General features: G+C 41.5%; 2 protein-coding genes and 1 long non-coding RNA gene across 5 annotated transcripts in view; 2 read left to right on the top strand and 1 right to left on the bottom strand.

Moving 5' to 3' along the window:
• The window catches only part of LOC306923658, a 164,616-nt gene extending 159,942 nt beyond the window's left edge, over nucleotides 1-4,674 (top strand). The window contains exon 2 of the long non-coding RNA XR_013790096.1: nucleotides 3,296-4,674. This is a non-coding gene — a long non-coding RNA (uncharacterized lncRNA). The remainder of the gene's footprint in view (nucleotides 1-3,295) is intronic.
• Nucleotides 349-3,146, top strand: LOC306923006 (uncharacterized protein). The gene is made up of 3 exons (XM_079500948.1): nucleotides 349-461; nucleotides 1,187-1,399; nucleotides 1,570-3,146. Exons 1-3 carry the CDS (start codon nucleotides 422-424, stop codon nucleotides 2,499-2,501), a joined length of 1,185 nt encoding a protein of 394 aa, XP_079357074.1. The 5' UTR covers nucleotides 349-421; the 3' UTR covers nucleotides 2,502-3,146.
• On the bottom strand, nucleotides 4,654-18,788 carry parp12a (poly (ADP-ribose) polymerase family, member 12a). 3 transcript variants are annotated; one of them, XM_079501880.1, is made up of 14 exons: nucleotides 17,973-18,784; nucleotides 17,457-17,598; nucleotides 14,233-14,368; nucleotides 13,000-13,279; nucleotides 12,197-12,242; nucleotides 11,985-12,148; nucleotides 11,481-11,670; nucleotides 10,359-10,533; nucleotides 9,333-9,453; nucleotides 8,175-8,271; nucleotides 7,730-7,817; nucleotides 6,532-6,662; nucleotides 5,699-5,850; nucleotides 4,654-5,049 (listed from the first exon to the last, which is right to left on the bottom strand). In XM_079501880.1, exons 1-14 carry the CDS (start codon nucleotides 18,151-18,153, stop codon nucleotides 4,790-4,792), a joined length of 2,163 nt encoding a protein of 720 aa, XP_079358006.1. In that variant the 5' UTR covers nucleotides 18,154-18,784; the 3' UTR covers nucleotides 4,654-4,789. The 3 variants fall into 3 exon arrangements, with proteins under 3 accessions (XP_079358006.1, XP_079358005.1, XP_079358004.1); XM_079501879.1 differs by having other exon boundaries at nucleotides 10,359-10,518; nucleotides 11,985-12,242; nucleotides 17,973-18,788; XM_079501878.1 differs by having other exon boundaries at nucleotides 11,985-12,242; nucleotides 17,973-18,782.
• Nucleotides 18,789-19,375: the final 587 nt, after the last annotated feature.

The raw sequence follows: 19,375 nt of genomic DNA, 5'->3' as shown, positions 1-19,375 counted from the left end.
GCCTTCTTCAGCGATTGGGCTACAGTGAGCCCAGATGGAAGTCGGTTGTGAAACATGTGAAGCAAGCGTCTTCCATCTGGCGAAGTCAGGTTAGCATGGTAAGTATATAAACAGAAGCCAGGTGTTTAACTGTAAATTAAACAACAAACTAGTGATACGAAAATTAACCAAAAATAACTCAAAACAAACGCACGGTTGAAAAACTGGCTTCAAATTCGAATTGAACATGACCAACATTGCAGCTGTACGAAAAGCTTTAGTGTTGAAAGTGTTGTTCAATGTGATTGTCCATGTCAATAAAATAAACATACACTTGGTGTCCCCTCAGTGTCACATATGATGATGCATTCCTGGTCTCAACAGCCCTATCTATGCTTTGCTGCCCCCTGGAGGACTGCTGCCTGCATGCCCCCCATTCACCATGGAGGACAACAACCACTGCACTGACACCAAGTCAGGCCGTGAGTATTAGTGACACACACTAACCTTGTGTGGGTGGGCGGGCGGGCGGGCGCAAAGCAGATCCATGTGATTTTGAAATCCCTAAAGTATTGTAATCCAATTACTATATTTAGTATTATGGTTAAAACATTGTGCTCTGCTGTCTGTACTGCTGTGTTGTGGGGTAGCTGTGGAAAGCCCTAAAGCCCACCATGCACAGTGACTAGTGTCTGTCTGTCTGTAGGTCTCTCTCTCTCTCTTTTGGGGGGCTGGGTACCCCAAAATTACACCAAAAGTAAAACAAAATACCCCCAATATGTAAAACTTTAAAACTGACAACTGCATTAGTGCACTATTAGTGGCTGTACTCTCTTTATTGCCCATCTCTCTTTACTGTGATTTTATAGAGCACATTGTGAAATATTTTACTGTAAAACTGCATTAGTGCACTACTGGCTACTACTGGCTGCATTCATTCAGCGACTAGTCTGTCTGCCTGCCTCTCTTTTGGGGGGGCTGGGTACACCAAAGTTAAAACAAAATACCCCAATTATTTCGTGCCACACAGCCCAGGGGGGCCCTGACATTTTGTCTAGCCCGGGGGCCATTGGGAGGGTAAATCCAGCCCTGTGTGTTGGTGATTGGTGATTGGTATAGTATTATAGTTTCATTATATTTTTGAAAAGTGGACAGATGTTGAAGATTAGCACTTGTGCTTTCTCTCTGTTTTGTCCTCTACTCCTAGATGTCCCACTGCTTCCTGAGTGTAAAGAAGAGGTTTCTTCTGAATTGCAGGAGTGGAGTCCCAGTCTGGTTCAGGTGAAATCAGAAGCTCTTCAGATTAAAGATGAACAGGAGGAGGTGCTACTTCAAAGACCAGAGGATGCTGATGGGTCATCGTTGACATTACATGGGGTTATCTATGGATCTGGATATGTTCTTCATGTGGAAAATGCTGGTAGATCACTTTTTCAGACTTTTCATCTATCTCGCAGTATTTGCATCTCAGAGCTGATATTTATACAGTATGAGTATTCATTGTAGCTGGGTTATCAAGTAGCCTGTCTAGTTTGAGTAGTTAGTACAGTCTAAAGCTATAACATAACCCTTGTTTTATATTTTTCCCAGAGTTCCTGCAACTCCCTGTGTGTAAAGAAGAGGTTTCCCTTGAAGATCAGGAGAGGAACTCCAGTCAAGAGGAACCAGAGCTTCCACAGATTAAAGATGAACAGGAGAAGCTCCTACAAAGACAAGAGGAGGCTGGCGGGTTAACATTACTAGCAGTGAAACATGAAGACAATGATGAATACAGAGAGACAGAGCCCCTAGCCAGCACCTCAACTGAACACATGAAAACACAAGCTGAAGTAGAGGACCGTGGAGCATCACAACCAACTATTGATGACCAGCTCCTCTCTTCACATTCTTCTGAAACTGACATTGAAGACGGCGATGGAAATTTGGAGGAGACCACGGAAAGCTTGTCAGTTTTGAACACACCAAATTCACACAGGAAACGGGTGAAGGACAGTGGAACATCACAACCAGCTAGTGATAACCAACTCCTGTCTTGTTCACGCTCTTCTAATTCTGATACTGAAGACTGTGATGAGGATTGGAAGGAGACCGGAGAGGGTCTGTCAAACACATCCACGAGGAGTCACACAGGGACGCAGACATGGTTTAACTGTACTTTTTGCCACAGATGCTTCGATAATATGCCTAGTCTAAAGCGACACATGAGGACTCATGCAGGGCAAAAATCCATTAATTGTAAACATTGTGATAGAAGCTTCAGATCACAAGCTGCGGTGAGGAAGCATATGTACTTTCACATGGGAGGTCGGTCCACACAGAAATCGCACACAAAACTTGCGGAAGGACAAACGTCTCTAAGCGAAAGGCTCTTCAAGGAGCTGACATCACCACCCTTTCAATGCGCAGATTGTGATAGACGCTTCATTTTAAAATCTGGTATGAATCATCACATTCTGAAGACTCATACAAAGCCTAACCATAACCCATATCCTTATAACTACAAATATCTTTCAATTGACTAATACATGTTGCTAAACATATTGGTGCATTAGTAGTACAAGGGTTCTCAAACCTTTCAGGCAGTGATATATGATATCTCTGCTGTCGGGAGGATACCTCATAACTCCAAAATGTTAATTTTTCAGGAAATACAGAAAACCTTATATTTTTAAAACAAAGCAATACAGCCTTATCAAAGTTGGTGTTGTAACTTTATATATTGCCAATTACTTCCATGAGAGGGGGAGAGGTGGTGGAGTTAGTTGCTTTAGCAGACAGTTTGTGGGTCCAATGGAGTTAAGAGGTTTTGTCCAAGGCACTTTTTACTACTTTGCATTGGTTCAATATTTTCGAAAAAAAGTAAACACACAGACATAAAGGGTGTTCAATAGAGAGTCGCAGTCCCGCCCCCTTTCATGACGACGCCAGGCCCAGGAAATGAATCCCAATGCATTTTTCCCATAGACATTTAAAAAAGTATTTATTTAAAGATCTTTTAAGCGTCGTACGAAGCCAACTCGAGTCGTTTTTTGTTTTTCTTCTTTGTAATTATTTGTTTGGTCCAAAATATTGTGTTTATTGTCATGATTTGTCACGACAAGAGTTGGCTTTGTCCGCGGCGTAAGCGTCTTTAAATAAATACTTTCTGAAAAGTCTGAGGAAAATGAACGGGGATTTCTTTTCCAGGTCTCTTGAGGGGGCGGGACTGCGACGCTCTATAGCACTGATGTATACCAAAACATAAATAAAAAACCTCAAAAATGGAGTTATGACTTGAGGTTTCTCCCGACAGCAACTGTATAAAAAAAAGGTCAAGTACAAACAAAACAAGACTTTATGGACTTTATGCTGCCTAAGCTTCTGCTACAGCGACACCTGGCGTTGCATACATGTTGCATGTGCTCCAGGCCAGGTGTTCTCAAACTTTTGTCAAGGTTGCTTGCTTTTGACAAAGTGTCAGAATATAACATCACTGCAATTGGCTGTCATGCCTCTTTGGTGTTTGTCATGTTTTGCGATTTCTTCTGTTAAGCTCTTTGTGACTGATCTGCTCTTAAAAGATGCCATTACAAATACAGTTTATTAGTAGTATTACTATAATGTCAGGCCTACAGCATGTAGATCTTGTCTGGTGTTGTTGATACTGTACATAATGTTTTTGATACACTTGCCCAATTGACAAGGCTAACGTGTGCATCTGCATCACAGTATAACACATCTGGGGCTTAACCCGTGTCACCGCGGGCTACTACCTTTTTTACAGTCTGGCTACTACACAAGAAGCCACAGGGTGGACCACATAATAAAACGACTAATTTATGGAATTAATAATTTACCAGTGACTTATGCTAATGTGAAAAGCTCACATCTTGTCATTCCAACAAAAAAAATTACCAATTCACAAAAGGCATGACATTGATGTTCATTAACAAAGCATAGAATGTTTTCATTGAAAAAAAAAAACCATTATGCTAGAACAATCACCAAGCAGACTTGAATGGTTATATGGCATGACTGTATTTAATATCAACTTTAGAACAGTAACAACCTTAAAAGTATGGCAAATGATGTTGTAAAATGAATGCAAAAACATACAGTATGCATTTGTACATAGATATATACCAAATGTAGATGTGTAGTAATGACACAACTTGACACAATGCTGCTTCTTTCATCTCAATACAGCAAAAGTGACAGACAGATCATACGTATAGGAATATTCTAGATCATTGGTTCTCAAACATTTTCATGTCAAGAGCCCCCAAATTGATTTGTAGTAAACCTTGGTTCCCCATTTGAAAATATTTGATGCCAGGGAGGGAGGGACCCCATAGGAAATTAGATTAGATTCAGAATGGAATGGAATTCTACAGCTGTCTATATACTGTACGAGAGAAACATAATGATCTGGAAACTAGTTCTTATGCAGCACATTCTCTCATTGGATTAACTTCTATCTAGCTAAATCCGAGAGAAATTAAGCCCTGGTGTCCCTATTTTGTGCATTTCTTAGGCAAAAAGCTGACATTAATTAAGTCACAAACTGCTGTGAGCTTGGAGTTGTCACGATTTTCGAAGAATAGTTGAAGTGGTTAAACTGTTGTTTTGCTGGGAGACCCCCCTGGAACCCCAAACCCCACTTTGAGAACCAGGGTTCTAAAGTAGACAATCCAGTGTATATCACAGTTTATTTAAGCTCAAAATTCAAAAGTCCCAATAAACATTTTGAAGTAAGCAATTCATCTACCAGGTCAAGAACAGAATTGCTCGATATCCAGACAGTTGAAATAGAACAGCACAAATCCAGAATTCACACATACTCAACGATGTACTCTGGATAAATCTGCAGCTTGTCAAAGATAACAAAGATGCTGGGGTTGCTCCTAGAGTCAACACAGCTATCATAGAAGCCTTTTCCGTCGCCTTTTGCAGGAGGACGCACATAGCAGCTACTTGCCTTGGTGGAGTCCCCCACAAGGACCAGAACCACAAACATGAACTTCCTTTGGCTGCCCGGCTTAGCCTTGGTGTATCGATCAGAGTAGGACGCGTCTCTGGCGAAGTAGCTACCTAGACAATGAGAACATAACACAAGCACTTTGAAACACTTCGGTGTCCCTAATGTAGTGTACTATAGTGGTTAACCACTTTAGACATGATGTCGAAATTTAAATAAAAATGCCTTCTAAATCCTGACAGTTTTCTGAAAAACCTAGGTTTCTGTGAGTCGTTCTCAAACATTTTAATGTCAAGGACCCCCAGAAATATATGTAATTGGCCGCCGACCCCCCATCTGAAAAAAAAACTTTCCAGGGACCCCCCCAGAAGCAAATATTTGACTTAAAAACGTTCGCTCTGAAAGAATATGTATTCAAAGATTGCGCCATATTTTCGCGATTTTTCAAAAATAGCAGATATACAAGCTCGTAGCACAGCATGAGCTTGTAGATCTGCTATTTTTCAATAGCTAAAGTAAACATAATGCTTAAAACACAAAGGGGTTCCCATACAGTGAAGCATGAAATTGCGATATGACACGTTGTGCACACTTGTAGATTGCCTCTGACCGTGTAGATCTGCCTTTGTTGCTCTTTTTATTTTTGCCCCCAAAAATAGGGATGCCAGGCCTAAAATTCAATCAAATTGGAATACAAGTGTCATACATTGCGTCTTCTTTGTCAATAATAGATAGTGAACACTGAGGCAGACGTGTGTATACCTTTGCCGTAAGCTGTGCCGTGGACTCCACACATCCTCCAGTCAAAGTTCTGTTCACAGATGGCATCGAGCAGAGACTCGTCCGTACCGTGGAACAAATACGACTCATTCACAGGTTTCCCCCCATTTTTCTTCTGCATCTGCTCCTTCTGCCTAAGCATGGGAGTAAATAAAGTAAATGTGTTGTGTACACAGTACTGTAAAATCAAATATCACAATATTTTTTTACCAAACACCTATCGATATTGTGACAATACCGTATATACTGTATTTGCATTATTATAATTATAACAAAAAAACAAGGCAGATCTACAACCCATAACACCTCATCACAGTTCTACGTGTTGTGAACTTGTGAACAACACACCAGATTATTACAACATCCAAAATCTAGTCTCTTATCACAATATCAATATAACATCAATATACTGCCCAATGCCCAACGACCCTACTGAACAGTATGTGTGTGTGTGTGTGTGTGTGTGTGTGTGCGCATACTATGGGTATACACCTACTGTATAGTGTAGGCCATAGTGTAGGCCATGGATCAATCTTCCAATGAATGGAATACTTGTGACTAAATCTCTTAGGCTGGGTCGCCGGTAAAATTCACAGACGACACAACGTCAGTCATAGGTGAGACAGCCGAGGGCATCGGTGGGTGTGAGGCTGTGAGCTTACTTACATCCAGAACATACAGGTATATGATGGATGTTGTGTCAGCAAAGCTTGCAGGCTTATCACAGAACCTACTAGTCATCCCAACCACGGACTGTTTCAGATGCCACTTAGCTACGTAAACGGCTTCATGTGTGAGAGGAGCATTTGATTTACCATTGAAAAACTCTCCAGAGGGAGGGATTCTGGATCCTCTTGATGCTGTAGATTGTCCTGAATGCCATGGTGCGCTTAAACAACTGCTCAATCATCTTGTGCTCCTTCATAGAATTTGTGACAGCAATCAACTGCAAGAAACAGTACAGCACGGATGAATAGGTGGTTAGCAAATGTGTGGGAAAATGTATTGGACACATGACAGGAAAAATAAAACGAACACACTGTGAATGAATATGAATCAATATTCACAACATTAACCCATTAAAACCGGGAAAGCATCCATGTCCATGTTTAGTGTTGGCTATTAAAAAATACCAGATATACAAACAAACTCATAGTGACGCGCTATGAGCTTGTAAATCTGCTATTTTTGAAAAATCGTGAAAATGTGTGTAAATCTTTGAATAAAAAAAGAATGTGAAATGGGGCTCGCCATATAATATCGATAATTCGGGGGGTCATTGACATGAAAACGTTTGCACACCACTGATATAGCAACAGACATATTTCACTAAACTGTATTTAGAAGATTGCTCATTACGCGATTACAGCGAAACTCGAAAGATAGCTTTGAACATACGTCCAATCTTCGTTTGCAGAAGAGTTGACTGAATCTAGACGAATGTTCCTGTGGCTTTATACTGTGTGTTGTAAGGACAACACAAGAGACGGTCACGGCCACACAGCCAACTCAAGGTACGGCCACTGAGCCGACTTGGGGACCCAACACAAGGACAACACAAGAGATGGTCACGGCCACACAGCCAACTCAAGGTACGGCCACGGAGCCGACTTGAGGACCCAACGCAGCTCCTCCAAGAAAAACAAACAAATGAACGGAGCTGAACGTGAATCCCCCCCACCGCCCACCCCTTTTTTCCCCTCACTGTATATGTTTCTTTTCCCTTTTTACCTCCTTTATGATGAATTCCTGTTCTGTCCTTTGTCTATATAGAAGTGTCTATTTGTACGTCTCTAAATGTTTTTGATGAATTGAACATTGTGGACCCTATTGGAAACAAGTGTAATGCTTAATTTCGTCGTCCACTCACAGTTAACAGCCTTTGTATTGAGTTTGTGCTTGAAATGTACTGTAATTCTGCAAACTGTTAATACGTTTTTCAATCAATCAATCAATTGTTGTTGAAGATGTATTGTAGAATCTTAATCTTAATGGATTAATGATGGACATTACCGTGAAGGAAATCTCTGGCAGGGCCGTCTTGTCCCAGTGCTGCGGGACAGCTACGGATGAGGACGAGCTGGCGCTTTCTGATGACACGCTACCATGGAGACACAGAAGTACAGATCAAGGTTATGATAGTTTTGTTTCGACTTTTTGTTTTCGATTTTAGTTTTAGTTAGTTTCCAAGGTTGTTTTGTTAGTTTAGTATTCATTTTGTGATAAGGCTTAGTTTTAGGTTAGTTTTTATTAGTTTTGCATATTTACAAGCTCACAACAGGTAATGTTGTTTTGAGCTTGTAGATCTGCAAGTTTTGAAGATTTTGGTAATTTTCTCTGATTTTTGTTTTAGTTTCATAAATGTAAAACTTTTTTTTTCTACAATGTTCTTGCTATTCTAGTTTTCGTTGTTTTATTCGTTTTAATTAACTACAACTAACTTTGGTGGTGGAAATACCTCTTCAGCTTGGCCTCCACCTCATGAGATGAGACAAAGCGAGGTCTCCTTCTGACCTCTCTCTTGGTCTTGTAGTGGACATTCTGCTGTTGCATGTCTGAAAGAAAGCCAACACAATTAGCCCCATCATGACACTGGTACTGTAGTGGTAGTCAAGTCCTCAATGTAGATTTAACTGCGAGCGTCAGATGGAACCAAATGGGCAGTGGGTTCTTTCTTTATGTACGGGATAAACACGTTCATGAACATTCACTACATGTACAAGAAGTCTATCAATTGAACATGATCTCATGTAAATATGTCACATTTAGCTAGAAGCTCATTTCCGCAGTCCCACATATAAAAACACCACAATAACATGACAAAAACAGAAAATACCACATACAATTACAATATATCTGCTGTTGGGAGGAAACCTCATAACTCCAAAATGTTCATTTTTCAGGAAATGAAAAATATAATTTTTTCAGGAAATAATTATAAAACATTATATTTTTAAAACAAAGCAATACAGCCTCATCAAAGTTGGTGTTGTAACTTTATATATTGTCAATTACATCCATGAGAGGGGGAGAGGTGGTGGAGTTAGTTGCTTTAGCAGACATTTTGAGGGTCCAATGGAGTTAAGAGGTTTTGTCCAAAAGCACTTTTTACTACTTTCCATTGGTTAAATATTTTCGAAACAACACAGACATAAAGGGTGTTCAATAGCACTGATTTATGCCAAAAAAAATCTAAAACCTCAAAAATGGAGTTATGAGGTTTCCTCCTGACAGCAACGATACCACTGTCTATATAAATTAACTTAATTTAAGCTTAACAGCTTAAATACCTTTTCTTAATGCCTAACCAAAAAAAAGCAAGGCTTTTGCACACATACAGGCGACACATTAAGTGCCCGACCTAATGAAAAAGAACAAACACCCGCACACTGTCTTCAAATGCAGTGAAAAAAAACGTTACACATATATTGTTTTCCCCATAGCCTCCCAGTCAGCGAGGCTATTCCATTTTAGGCTTCTCTTGATGAAGAGGACATTCTGTACAAACGTGGTCTGCCTACGATGGACCTCACAGTCCCCTCTGGTGTCTGAGTTGGTTTCTTGTCTAAAACCTTGATGGCTCTCTTGAAAAGTTGTTCAATTGGTTCTTGTTTACCTTTGCAAGAGAGAATGTACTTCTGTTTCCCGGCACCAAAACTAATCTCAATGTCTGCATCGGCCAGGTAAACATTTTCCAGAGTTAGAGACGTGACAGAGGCAGACCGATCACCTCCAGCCTACATTAGAAACACAAAACATTGTTTATATGATCATTAGTTTAGGGGTGCAACAGTTAATGGAATTAACCAAATTACAAAATGTATCAATTTGAATAAAATAATACATTTTAAAATAATCTGTGATCACTATTGTGGGTCGGTTATTTTTGCGATTTTATTTTATACCGTTATGTTAAGTATAAAATAGGGCTTAAGTGGGTATTGGTTGTTAATCAGAATAATCGGTCTATACGAATTAGTGTTGATTTGTTGACATAAAAGACAAAGATGAAAAAATATCCAAGAAATACACGCTTCTTGATGTCATTGTAGGGCAGAAACCTGTATCTATGTATCTCATCTTTTTGTTTTTCATAATTCAATGCCCTATTTTATACTTCTCGTATGACCAGTGTTGCACGAAAATAGCAGATCTACAAGCTTTTTTCACTGACAAACTACATACAAACTAAATAAAAACTAAGCCATGGTGACTAAAACTATGACTAAATATATGGTCGATTTTGTCAACAAATAAAAACTAAACTAAAATGTTAGGAAGGGACTAGTGGACAATAGATTCAGTAGAAGTCATTTTACACTTGGTTGCAAGCTGAAAATAGCAGATCTACAAGCTCACAACGCGTCGCGACGCATTGTGAACTTGTAGATTGGCTATTTTCAGCAAGTATAAAATCAGCCATTACGAGGCATCAAGGCCCGCCCGCCAAAATACATTTTAGTCGACTAAATCAACTAAAACTAGACTAAAGCATTCCAGGTGACTAAAATGTGACTAAATGAAAACTATTCAAGAGACTATATGACTAAAACTAAAATAGAAATGTGTTGCCAAAAACAACACTGAAGCTCACAACAAGTCAGTGGGGTTCATAACACAATTCAGATGAAGTGATCCGTACTCCGTATTCCATCCAGATCCCAGTCTCATCCTTCCAGTACCACATCCACTGTGTTGTCAGGATGTAGTGGGGGGGCTTGGAGACGGAGGAGGCGGTGGACAGGCGGCGCACAGGAGACCCCCCGCACGTCATAGTCACAAAGTTCACCCACCGCTTATCGCTGGACGCAGCAGGGCTGAACAGAAGCAGCGGAAACTTAAGTCACAGGGAGGGAGAGTTTCTATACATGTACAGCCATAACTGAATTGAAATTTCAGTGGGTGTCTAAGTGATATTTGTTGTTATAAATAAGTGTTAAATAGTTCTATATTTTGATAGTAATCATTGTTAAAGTGTTGAGTAACAGGGGCCTCCTGGTCTCTCCAGCTATTTAGCTACCGGTTCCGTTCTAGATTCTTGGAACCTCTGGGCTTCCACGGAACCTGCAGCGAACTGGCCCACGTTTCCACCACTTCTAAGCAGAACCATTGTAATCAAGAATACGTTATGAACAGAGGGTGTGTTTACAGCCTTTACAGATAGATCCATTTTTTTCCACTGTTTTCACTGGGGAAAAAAACGGCAGTTTTCCCCAAATATAACGTGCACGCAATTTTTTCATAGAACCAATATCGTTATGACTAACGCCAGGGCTCCACCGGACGCGTTGCGTCTCCGTCGCGTCGCGTCAAAAAACGCACCGGTTCAATTTTAATGCACGCGTCGCGTCTCCGTCAACGCGGGCAGTGGAGCCACCCTTCATTGATTAAAAAGGGAACATTCCCTGACGGTGACGGAGACGCGACGCTGACGCGCCCGGTGGAGCCCGGCCGTTATGAGTGGATATATATGTATATATATATACAGAATATCTAAAGTGGATATGAAGCTGATTTGTGTGTTTTAGACACAAAAGGAAAATGGGCCACAAGACTCCACAGGAACGGCATACAAGTGAAATCAGAAGTGATGATGCAGCAAACAAGAGCAGACAAATTTGGAACATGGAACACTATAACATTTTAAGCTGATAAATTATCTTTCCCCTGACTGGATAAAATTGCTATGCCTGAGTTATACAGCAATGATTGCTATCAGAATATAACCTTTAACTTTTTAACACAACATCCAACAACATCCCACCTGGGTGTCAGATTCAGCAGTCTTGTGAACAGTGAGGGTAGAGGTGGTTCGTCGGGGCAATTTGTGTCTTTGGCCGCGTCACAGTAGGCCTCCTCGATATCCTCCATGTTGGCTAAATCCTTCCAGCTCCCATCACTGTCTAGAACCTGCCACTTGTATGGCAGATGGTAATGCACACGGGCACACTTCTCTGGGAAAAGTAACATAACATAAGTAACATAACGTAATGTAACATAACATAAGAAACATAAGAAATACCCATTAAGACCTGAGACAGACTGAACAAAGCGTCAGTTAAAAAAAAGAAGAAAAAAAACGTTTTTCATGTCAAGGAACCCCCAAGATGACATGTATTTGGCTGCGGAGCCCTATCTCAAAATATTTTGTTCCGGGGACCCCAGAAGCAGATAAAAAAATATATATATATCAATTTTTTTGCAAGCTCTCCCTCTCTGCACATACTTGTTGACTTGACGTTCATACTAATGGCAGCAGACGCATTACCTTTGAAGCTGCAGTGTCTGCGAATGAAGTACAAGCAGATCTCGTTTCGTTCCGTCTCACTGATTGGACTGGTAGCACCAGGGGCACTAGTGGCACTGCTGGAGGGGTGGCGAGTACGTGTAGCACCAGGGGCACTAGTGGCACTGCTGGAGGGGTGGCGAGTACGTGTAGCACCAGGGGCACTAGTGGCACTGCTGGAGGGGTGGCGAGTATGTGGCACCGACACCGGGGGAGGTGCGGGGCACGGTGCAGGACACACTGCAGGACACACAGACACAACTGTTCATCAGTGTTGTTTTTAATTTTGGCAGCACATTTTTATTTTAGTTTTAGTCATTAGTCTATTCAATAGTTTTCATTTAGTTTCAGTCACATCTTAGTCACCTGGAATGTTTCAGTGTTAGTCTAGTTTTAGTCGACTAAATATCATAAGATTTTAGTCGACTAACTATAAGATTTAGTCGACTAAATCTACATTTGATTTAGTCGACTAAAATGTATTTTGGCGGGCCTTGATGCCATCGTAATGACTGTTTTTACACTTGCTGAAAATAGCAGATCTACAAGCGCTGTGAGCTTGTAGATTTGCTATTTTCAGCATGCAACGAAGTGTAAAATGAATTATACTGGATCTCTTGTCCACTAGTCCCTTCCTAACATTTTAGTCTAGTTTTTATTTGTTGACGAAATTGTCAGTATTAGTTTTAGTCATCATAGCTTAGTTTTCATTTAGTTTCCATTTAGTTTTCGTCAGTGAAAAAAGGAACGAACATTTTTCATCTTAGTTTTAGTCGACGGAATCAACACTGCTGTTCATATAAACTCACTTTACACTACAGTAGTAGCCTGACTTATATATACACACTTGTGTGCCATGTCATGTCATGTACCGAAAATAAGCAATCTACAGGCTCACAATTTGTCACGGTGCAACACGCTGTGAGCTTGTAGATCAGCTTTTATTTTATCAGGCATTATTTTGTATAAATCAGGCTGCCGCTTTATTCTCAGTTACCGGCAGCAGGAGGAGCAAAAGGTTTTCTCTGCTCCCGGTGGCCCAAGATGATGAACTTATTCCTGTATATCTTCTCCAGGTTTTGAATGTTCTCCTGGCCGAGTCCTCGACCGTTCAGGATCTTCAGGATGTGCTCACCAACCGTGTGGGCTCTCTTACACGTGGGCCCAAACTTACAGTCACCGCGGGCATTGTGCAGGCAGAGGTGCAGGTTGGAGCACGAGGGTCCAAACCTACAGGAACCGTGCTCACCGATGCCCTTGTTGTAATGAGGACATATCTGGAGACAAGCGAATGGGACGATGATCAATTACAATTTACAATTACAATTTTGCCATTCATGAAAAGGTCTACGCAAGATAATATAAAAAAAATTATATGAACCCTTCAACATACATCAGGGTAAATGGATCGATTAAACCGATCATCAAGCTATGTGATGATGGGTCATGAGCTTGTAGATACTTTCTTTCTTTTAAAAAAAAATACATTTTGTCTGTAATGACACAATCTGGGAACCCATCAGCAAAGATCGTTTGAATTTGTGGAGCTAATGACATGCCCAAGATAGGGACACCAGGTTGAAAATGGTTAAGTACTACAAAGTAACTAACTAGGCTAACAGGTAAATATAAAACCTAGCATCTCTCTAAACAACAAGAAATCTAAATAACATTCTTAACATTGGTGGGCAAGCAAAAAGAAACAAACGCTGGGAGTTACTAATTGAAAGGGTGAAGAACTTTGTCCTGTGCTCTCAGGGTGTTTTAACAGTCTGCAATCATGCCATGACAGATATGGTTTAGTCTTTAATAAAAATCACACCCGTGTGAAGTGATGGGTGCTCTTATAATCATACATCATCTCATTCCGGCCAATCACAATTTGCTTCCTCACCTTCGTCTTCAATGTTTGTGTTTACACAATGTTGGTGTTTACACAAACACTCAAAGCTGACCATGCATTGTCAATGAATGGCATTCAATGTTTGTGTTAACACAATGTTTGTGTTTACACAAACCCTCAAAGCTGGACATAAGAGGGACTCGTGCCCCTCAAATGGCTAAGAAAAATGTTTTTTATTTGTATTTTACTGTACTGAAGCCAAAACCAAATAATCTAACTCTTGTGTAGGCTACTCATATAGAAGATGCAACAATACAAATATTTAATCTTGAAACAGTGAATCTGTAATGCCATTCAAACTCTCTCTCTCACTGCTGTGCAACCAACCTCAGGCAACAGGTATGGATCATTCTGTAGCAACAGCTGGAACAGCTGTTTGTTTGTCAGGTGTTGAAGATCAAGTTTCTTCAAAAGGGCTCCACTGTCTGGAGAGTCCAGGCTGTGGTTATTTTTGCATTTGTTCCTGAAAATGATTATTGAACAATATTTATTAAAGAACATAACTCTTAGTTATCATGCAAAATCAGAGTATATGGATTATGGATTGACAACAAATGGTCACAAAGAAAAACAATGCTCCTGGTTGAAATGAACAAGCAAGTCAAGGATAACGTGGTGAACAGCACACCTACAGTAGCATCTGTCTAAAAAACAACATTGATAGATCGGTGATCGAATCAATATATATTAATTAGTTATGGATAATTTAGTTATGACATGCTAGACTATTTTAGCATGTGATCTTGGACTGACCATTTTTCATTTGTATGTGTATATGGTCAAAGTGTTTGCCCTCAGTGTTGTTCTTGTTTTCATCTGTTGAGCTCCTGCTGGTATGTCAACAATATTAGATAGCAGGTTAACCTTGGAGAAGCCTCTGCTTAAAATGTCACAACAACCCTGGTTGCCAAGGGAACTATGCAAATTGTGATGGCCGACGTGATGACGCCGGGTGCAGTACTTGGTTTAGACTAGTCATTGGTTAGACCAGTCATTAGTCCTACAACTACAACCTATCTCAAACCCTCACCCTAACCCTAACCTCCCACGGGGCAGCACACCTAAACATAACCTTAACCCATGTCTAACCAGTGACTAGTCTAAACTAATTATGCACCCCGATGAGGCCAGATGTAACCCCATAATACATATAACTCTGTATCACTGACACGTCAGAAGAACATATCAGGAACCATGCCTTTCCAACGCTTGTAAGATCTATTCTCGTGGAATAAACCCAAATAATATTATAACAAGAAGTTTCCTCAGGGTGCCCAGTCTGCCCACTAGCCTAGTGGTCCAGGCGCATGCCACATATAGGCTCTGGCCTGACAGTGTGTCACGTGTTCCGAGTCCCATTCATGACGACCTTTGCTGCATGTCTCCCTCTGTCTCTCTTTCCCTCTTTCCTGTCAATCTACACAATCTACACTTCTACACTATCTATAAATAAAAGGCAGAAAAAGCCAAAAACAAATCTTTAAAAAAAAAAAAAAATAAGTTTATTCATGTAATAATTTATATACTGTCAGATAGATTTACCCATTCATGAATGTGTGCATGAATGGGTAAATGCACCTTGTAAAGTGCTCAGCATTTGGTCAGGAAAACATAATATCTATCTAAACAACATAATACAATGTTAACAAACAAGTAACCAACATACATCATGAATAGTATAACCAATTGGGATAAAACACTTTAATACAATTTAATTTGAATTGAAATGACCATTCTGCATGATGAGATTGATCACTTTTATATTTGGTACTTTAAGTAGGCTATATTTTTGAGGGGCGCTAGCCCCCTTCTATATACAGGCTTAATGTTTCTTTTTAGTTCAATGTTTGTTTTAAAAACGCCATTGACAATGAAGGGAAAATGTACGTCATATTGTGCCTCATTACGTCATATTGTCTCTTTATTGTTAATGGCATTTAATGTTTGTGTTGGCACTGTTTGTTTTACATCACCATTACATCACCTAATCAACATGAGTTAGACTTTGTACTGTTTTAACATTTTGAACAAAGGACTTTTACTTGTAACAGTAATGCTATATGGGGATATAGGCTATTGCTACTTTGACATTAGTAATTACCATTTGAGGTCTTCTTCCACAACTGCAGGGGTTGACAGTGACACTAAGGTCTCAGAGGCAAAGTCATGTCCTTGCCCAAAGGTCATGCCCACTTGCCCGAAAAGTAAATAGTAAATTTGAATAACCGTTCAACTGTGCGTTAAAGAATGTCACACCTCAATGTTTATGCCCTGCTATGAATACAACTATGTGTTCACACTTCACACTTGTTATTTTATATTTCTGTTGAGACGGATATCTCGGTGTAGTGTTTATAGACTGTTGCGTACCCTCTCAAACGAGCACTTGCCCGGTCGGGCAACCTGAAAGCAGACTCCACCTGCCCAAAAGTTGTATTTACTTGCCAGGGGCAGGTGGGCAAGCCTTAGTATCAATGCCTGTCAACTGTGGTAAACAGGTTTGGGCGTAGGCTACTGTAGGCCTAGACAAGCAGCTCTTCCTGACTGAACGGGGAAATGAATTCCAGTTGTTTACAAATCAGTAGCTCTAGAAATGCCTCAGAAATATTGGGCCTACAGTTTTTCTCAGTGATACAAATTATTATAGAGTTAAAATATCTAATTAGGCCTTTGATGAATTAAGTACATGAGGAACCCAATCATTTCAATTCATCCTTTTAGCACACCTTGTATTGTGGTAGCCCCTCTCGGGACCCCCGTAACTGAGAGGGTCCCTTCTCAGTTGTCGCCCGCAAAATGGCGATTCTGGAATACAGACAGACTTGGCCTCGCATAATGTCCTTGCTGCGCTGTTTGAGTGATGGTTATATGTCTCTAAAGAAGCATATATCGGCAATAGGAGACAACGGAGACAACGGAAACCTCAGCGAACGGCACAGAAGGCGTTAAGTATTTTTAATCTTTGTTAGACCGTTTTGGCAGCTCTGAAATTCTCTCTTCCTCACTTCCCATGTCCCGCCTCCCGAGCGGTGGCTGGCTAGCTGCACGTCCTAGTTACTGCCTCTGATTGGCCGACCGCATACATGCAGGATTTTGCGGGCGACAACCATAGAGTATATATATAATAGAGACTGAACTGGCGCGAAGCTCCGCCCCCCCAGCTATTCATGTCAGTGGAAGTTGCTCAGTGGCGTTTTGAAGCACCCGGAAGACTGCCGGAAGTCCCTCCCAGGACCTCAACTTTGAGGTCCTGAGTGACGTAGGGCAACTGAGCGCTCAACGTTAAAGCCCAGCTGCACGGGGTTTCCCGGTCATGAATCCACGGGTCCGCCTGTAGTCCCTCCTCCTACCACTAGGACCCAGAGCTTCAACGTTGGAAAGTCTGCCTGCCCCCTTGGCGACAACTGAGAAGGGACCCTCCGGAAGGTAAACATCCAAATGTTTAACCTTTACGGGGTCCCGAGAGGGGCTAGTATTGTGGTAGGTTAGGTTATTGTCAATCAATGTTACTTATGACGAATGAATTGCAACCTAGAGTATATATAACTCACCCAAATCTGCAATGTCCACATACAAAGTACCTGCACAGGTGCAGGTGGTTGCAGTGTGATGAGGAGCACTCAGCAGGGGGTTTCTGGCAGAGCCTCAGAGATGTTCTGGCCACTATCACACTGTCTGGACTCATGGCATAACCTGAAGGATACAGGATAGGCATATAAATCACCTGAGGCTTCCCCTCCCCGGCTATAGTTGAGGTGTGTATACCTTGTGTAATGTGTGTGTGTGTGTGTGTGTGTGTGTGTGTGTGTGTGTGTGGTTTGCGGAGCGGTCTTGATACCGGAAGGTCGCCAGTTCGAATCCCCGGACCGGCACGTTAAAATTACCACCGCTGAAGTGCCCTTGAGCAAGACATTGAACCCCTACCATGAAATGTTCTATGAGCAGGGTGTGGCTGTAAACAAGCATCTCGAGCTTAGTCCACTTCCCTGGGTAAACAAAGAACTTTGCTTTGCGCGCGTGTGTGTGAGTAAAAATAGCCAATTTAACTATCCTTAGCTGTTACCAACCTGAAGAGTTCTCCTGGCCCTCCTGGATGGAGAACTTCTCCTCGTCACACAGCAGTCTCAACAGCACAGACTCGGCCACTGTGAACTCCTGTCTGATCAGATGGTCGAGTCGTTTGAAGTCCATGCATCCCTGGTTCTCGCACAGGGCCGTCACGATGGACCTGGACACCGCAGATGTCATAATGTTGATGTTGATCTGATCTAAGTATCGACTAGCCTGATCAAAACACACCCGGGTTCGGCAATAGTCGTGCACCACTCCAGTCTACTCTTCCCGCAGGCAGCACCCGTAGAAAGCCTGCTTTCCTAACTTTCCGTCTATTTACTGCTCAGTGCTCATATCCGTCCTAGAGCCCGCCTTCAATTGCCGATGATTTCCACAGAGCTTCTTCCGTATCCGCTCTAGACCGGATCTGTAACTTGCAAAGCGAATTGTTCTCAGCATCGGAGCTCCGTCACCATCACACTTTCACAGAAACGAAACTGATAAACTGACTCAGACTGAGCATAACAAACAAGGGAATTTAAATAAACGAACATGTATTAGCACCTGAGCTTAAAAAAGAAGAAAAAAAGCTCAAATTCATTAATTAAAGCTTAAATTAATAATGTATTATCCGTCGACACTCCACACAGCATGAAAAGTATAGCTCTGCTATAATGTATGGAGCTGCGCACTTTCTGTAACGTCACTGGCCATGTCGATATCCTCGAAAAACAAATGGTACAAAAAAAGAGTGACCGTGTGTTTGCTTTGTCTAACCTCCTTAAAGATAAGATCCAGGATATGTGGGCTCCAAGGAAGGAAAAGTGGACACCTCGAGGTGATTTTTCCCCCCTGTAATATCCTTGTATTAATTATATTCTCAAGATACAATAATAATTAATGGCCGCGAGCCTATTTTGAATGACGCAGCCCTGCATGCTTCGCCTTCACCAAGGCTCTGCCAGAGTCTCCCTGTCCCTGGCCTAAATGACTGAGTCCCTTCACCAAACAGGGGGTTCAGTTAGCTCTGATCCAGGGGCGGCAGGTTCCTATAACGCCAGTTATCCCCATTGTTTTGGGATATTTTGGCTGAGATGGCTCTGTTTGTCAAGTCTCAAGTCATGGCTCTTTACAGACGGGCCGACGGTACACAGACAGCAGCCTCTCCGCTGACTGTGTTAGTGTTAGTGTTAGTGTTAGTGTTGCTGCAGGAGACGGAGTGTGAATGAACCGTGCGGTCACTGGACAAAGCCACCGTATTAGCATTTGAATACCTGTTCTGTGAACACCGTAAAGGTGTGTGCCTACGTGACAAAATGACCAGGGGGAGGGGATCTTCAGCCTTAATCTCAGTGGGTACTTTTTGGTTTATTATTTTTTCAGTGGGTGCCCAAGCCCTCAGGCACTCCCAAAGTTG

This window comes from Electrona antarctica (genome assembly GCF_951216825.1).
Source record: "Electrona antarctica genome assembly, chromosome: 5".
Lineage (NCBI taxonomy): Eukaryota > Metazoa > Chordata > Actinopteri > Myctophiformes > Myctophidae > Electrona > Electrona antarctica.
This window is presented reverse-complemented; position numbering and strand designations above follow the sequence as displayed.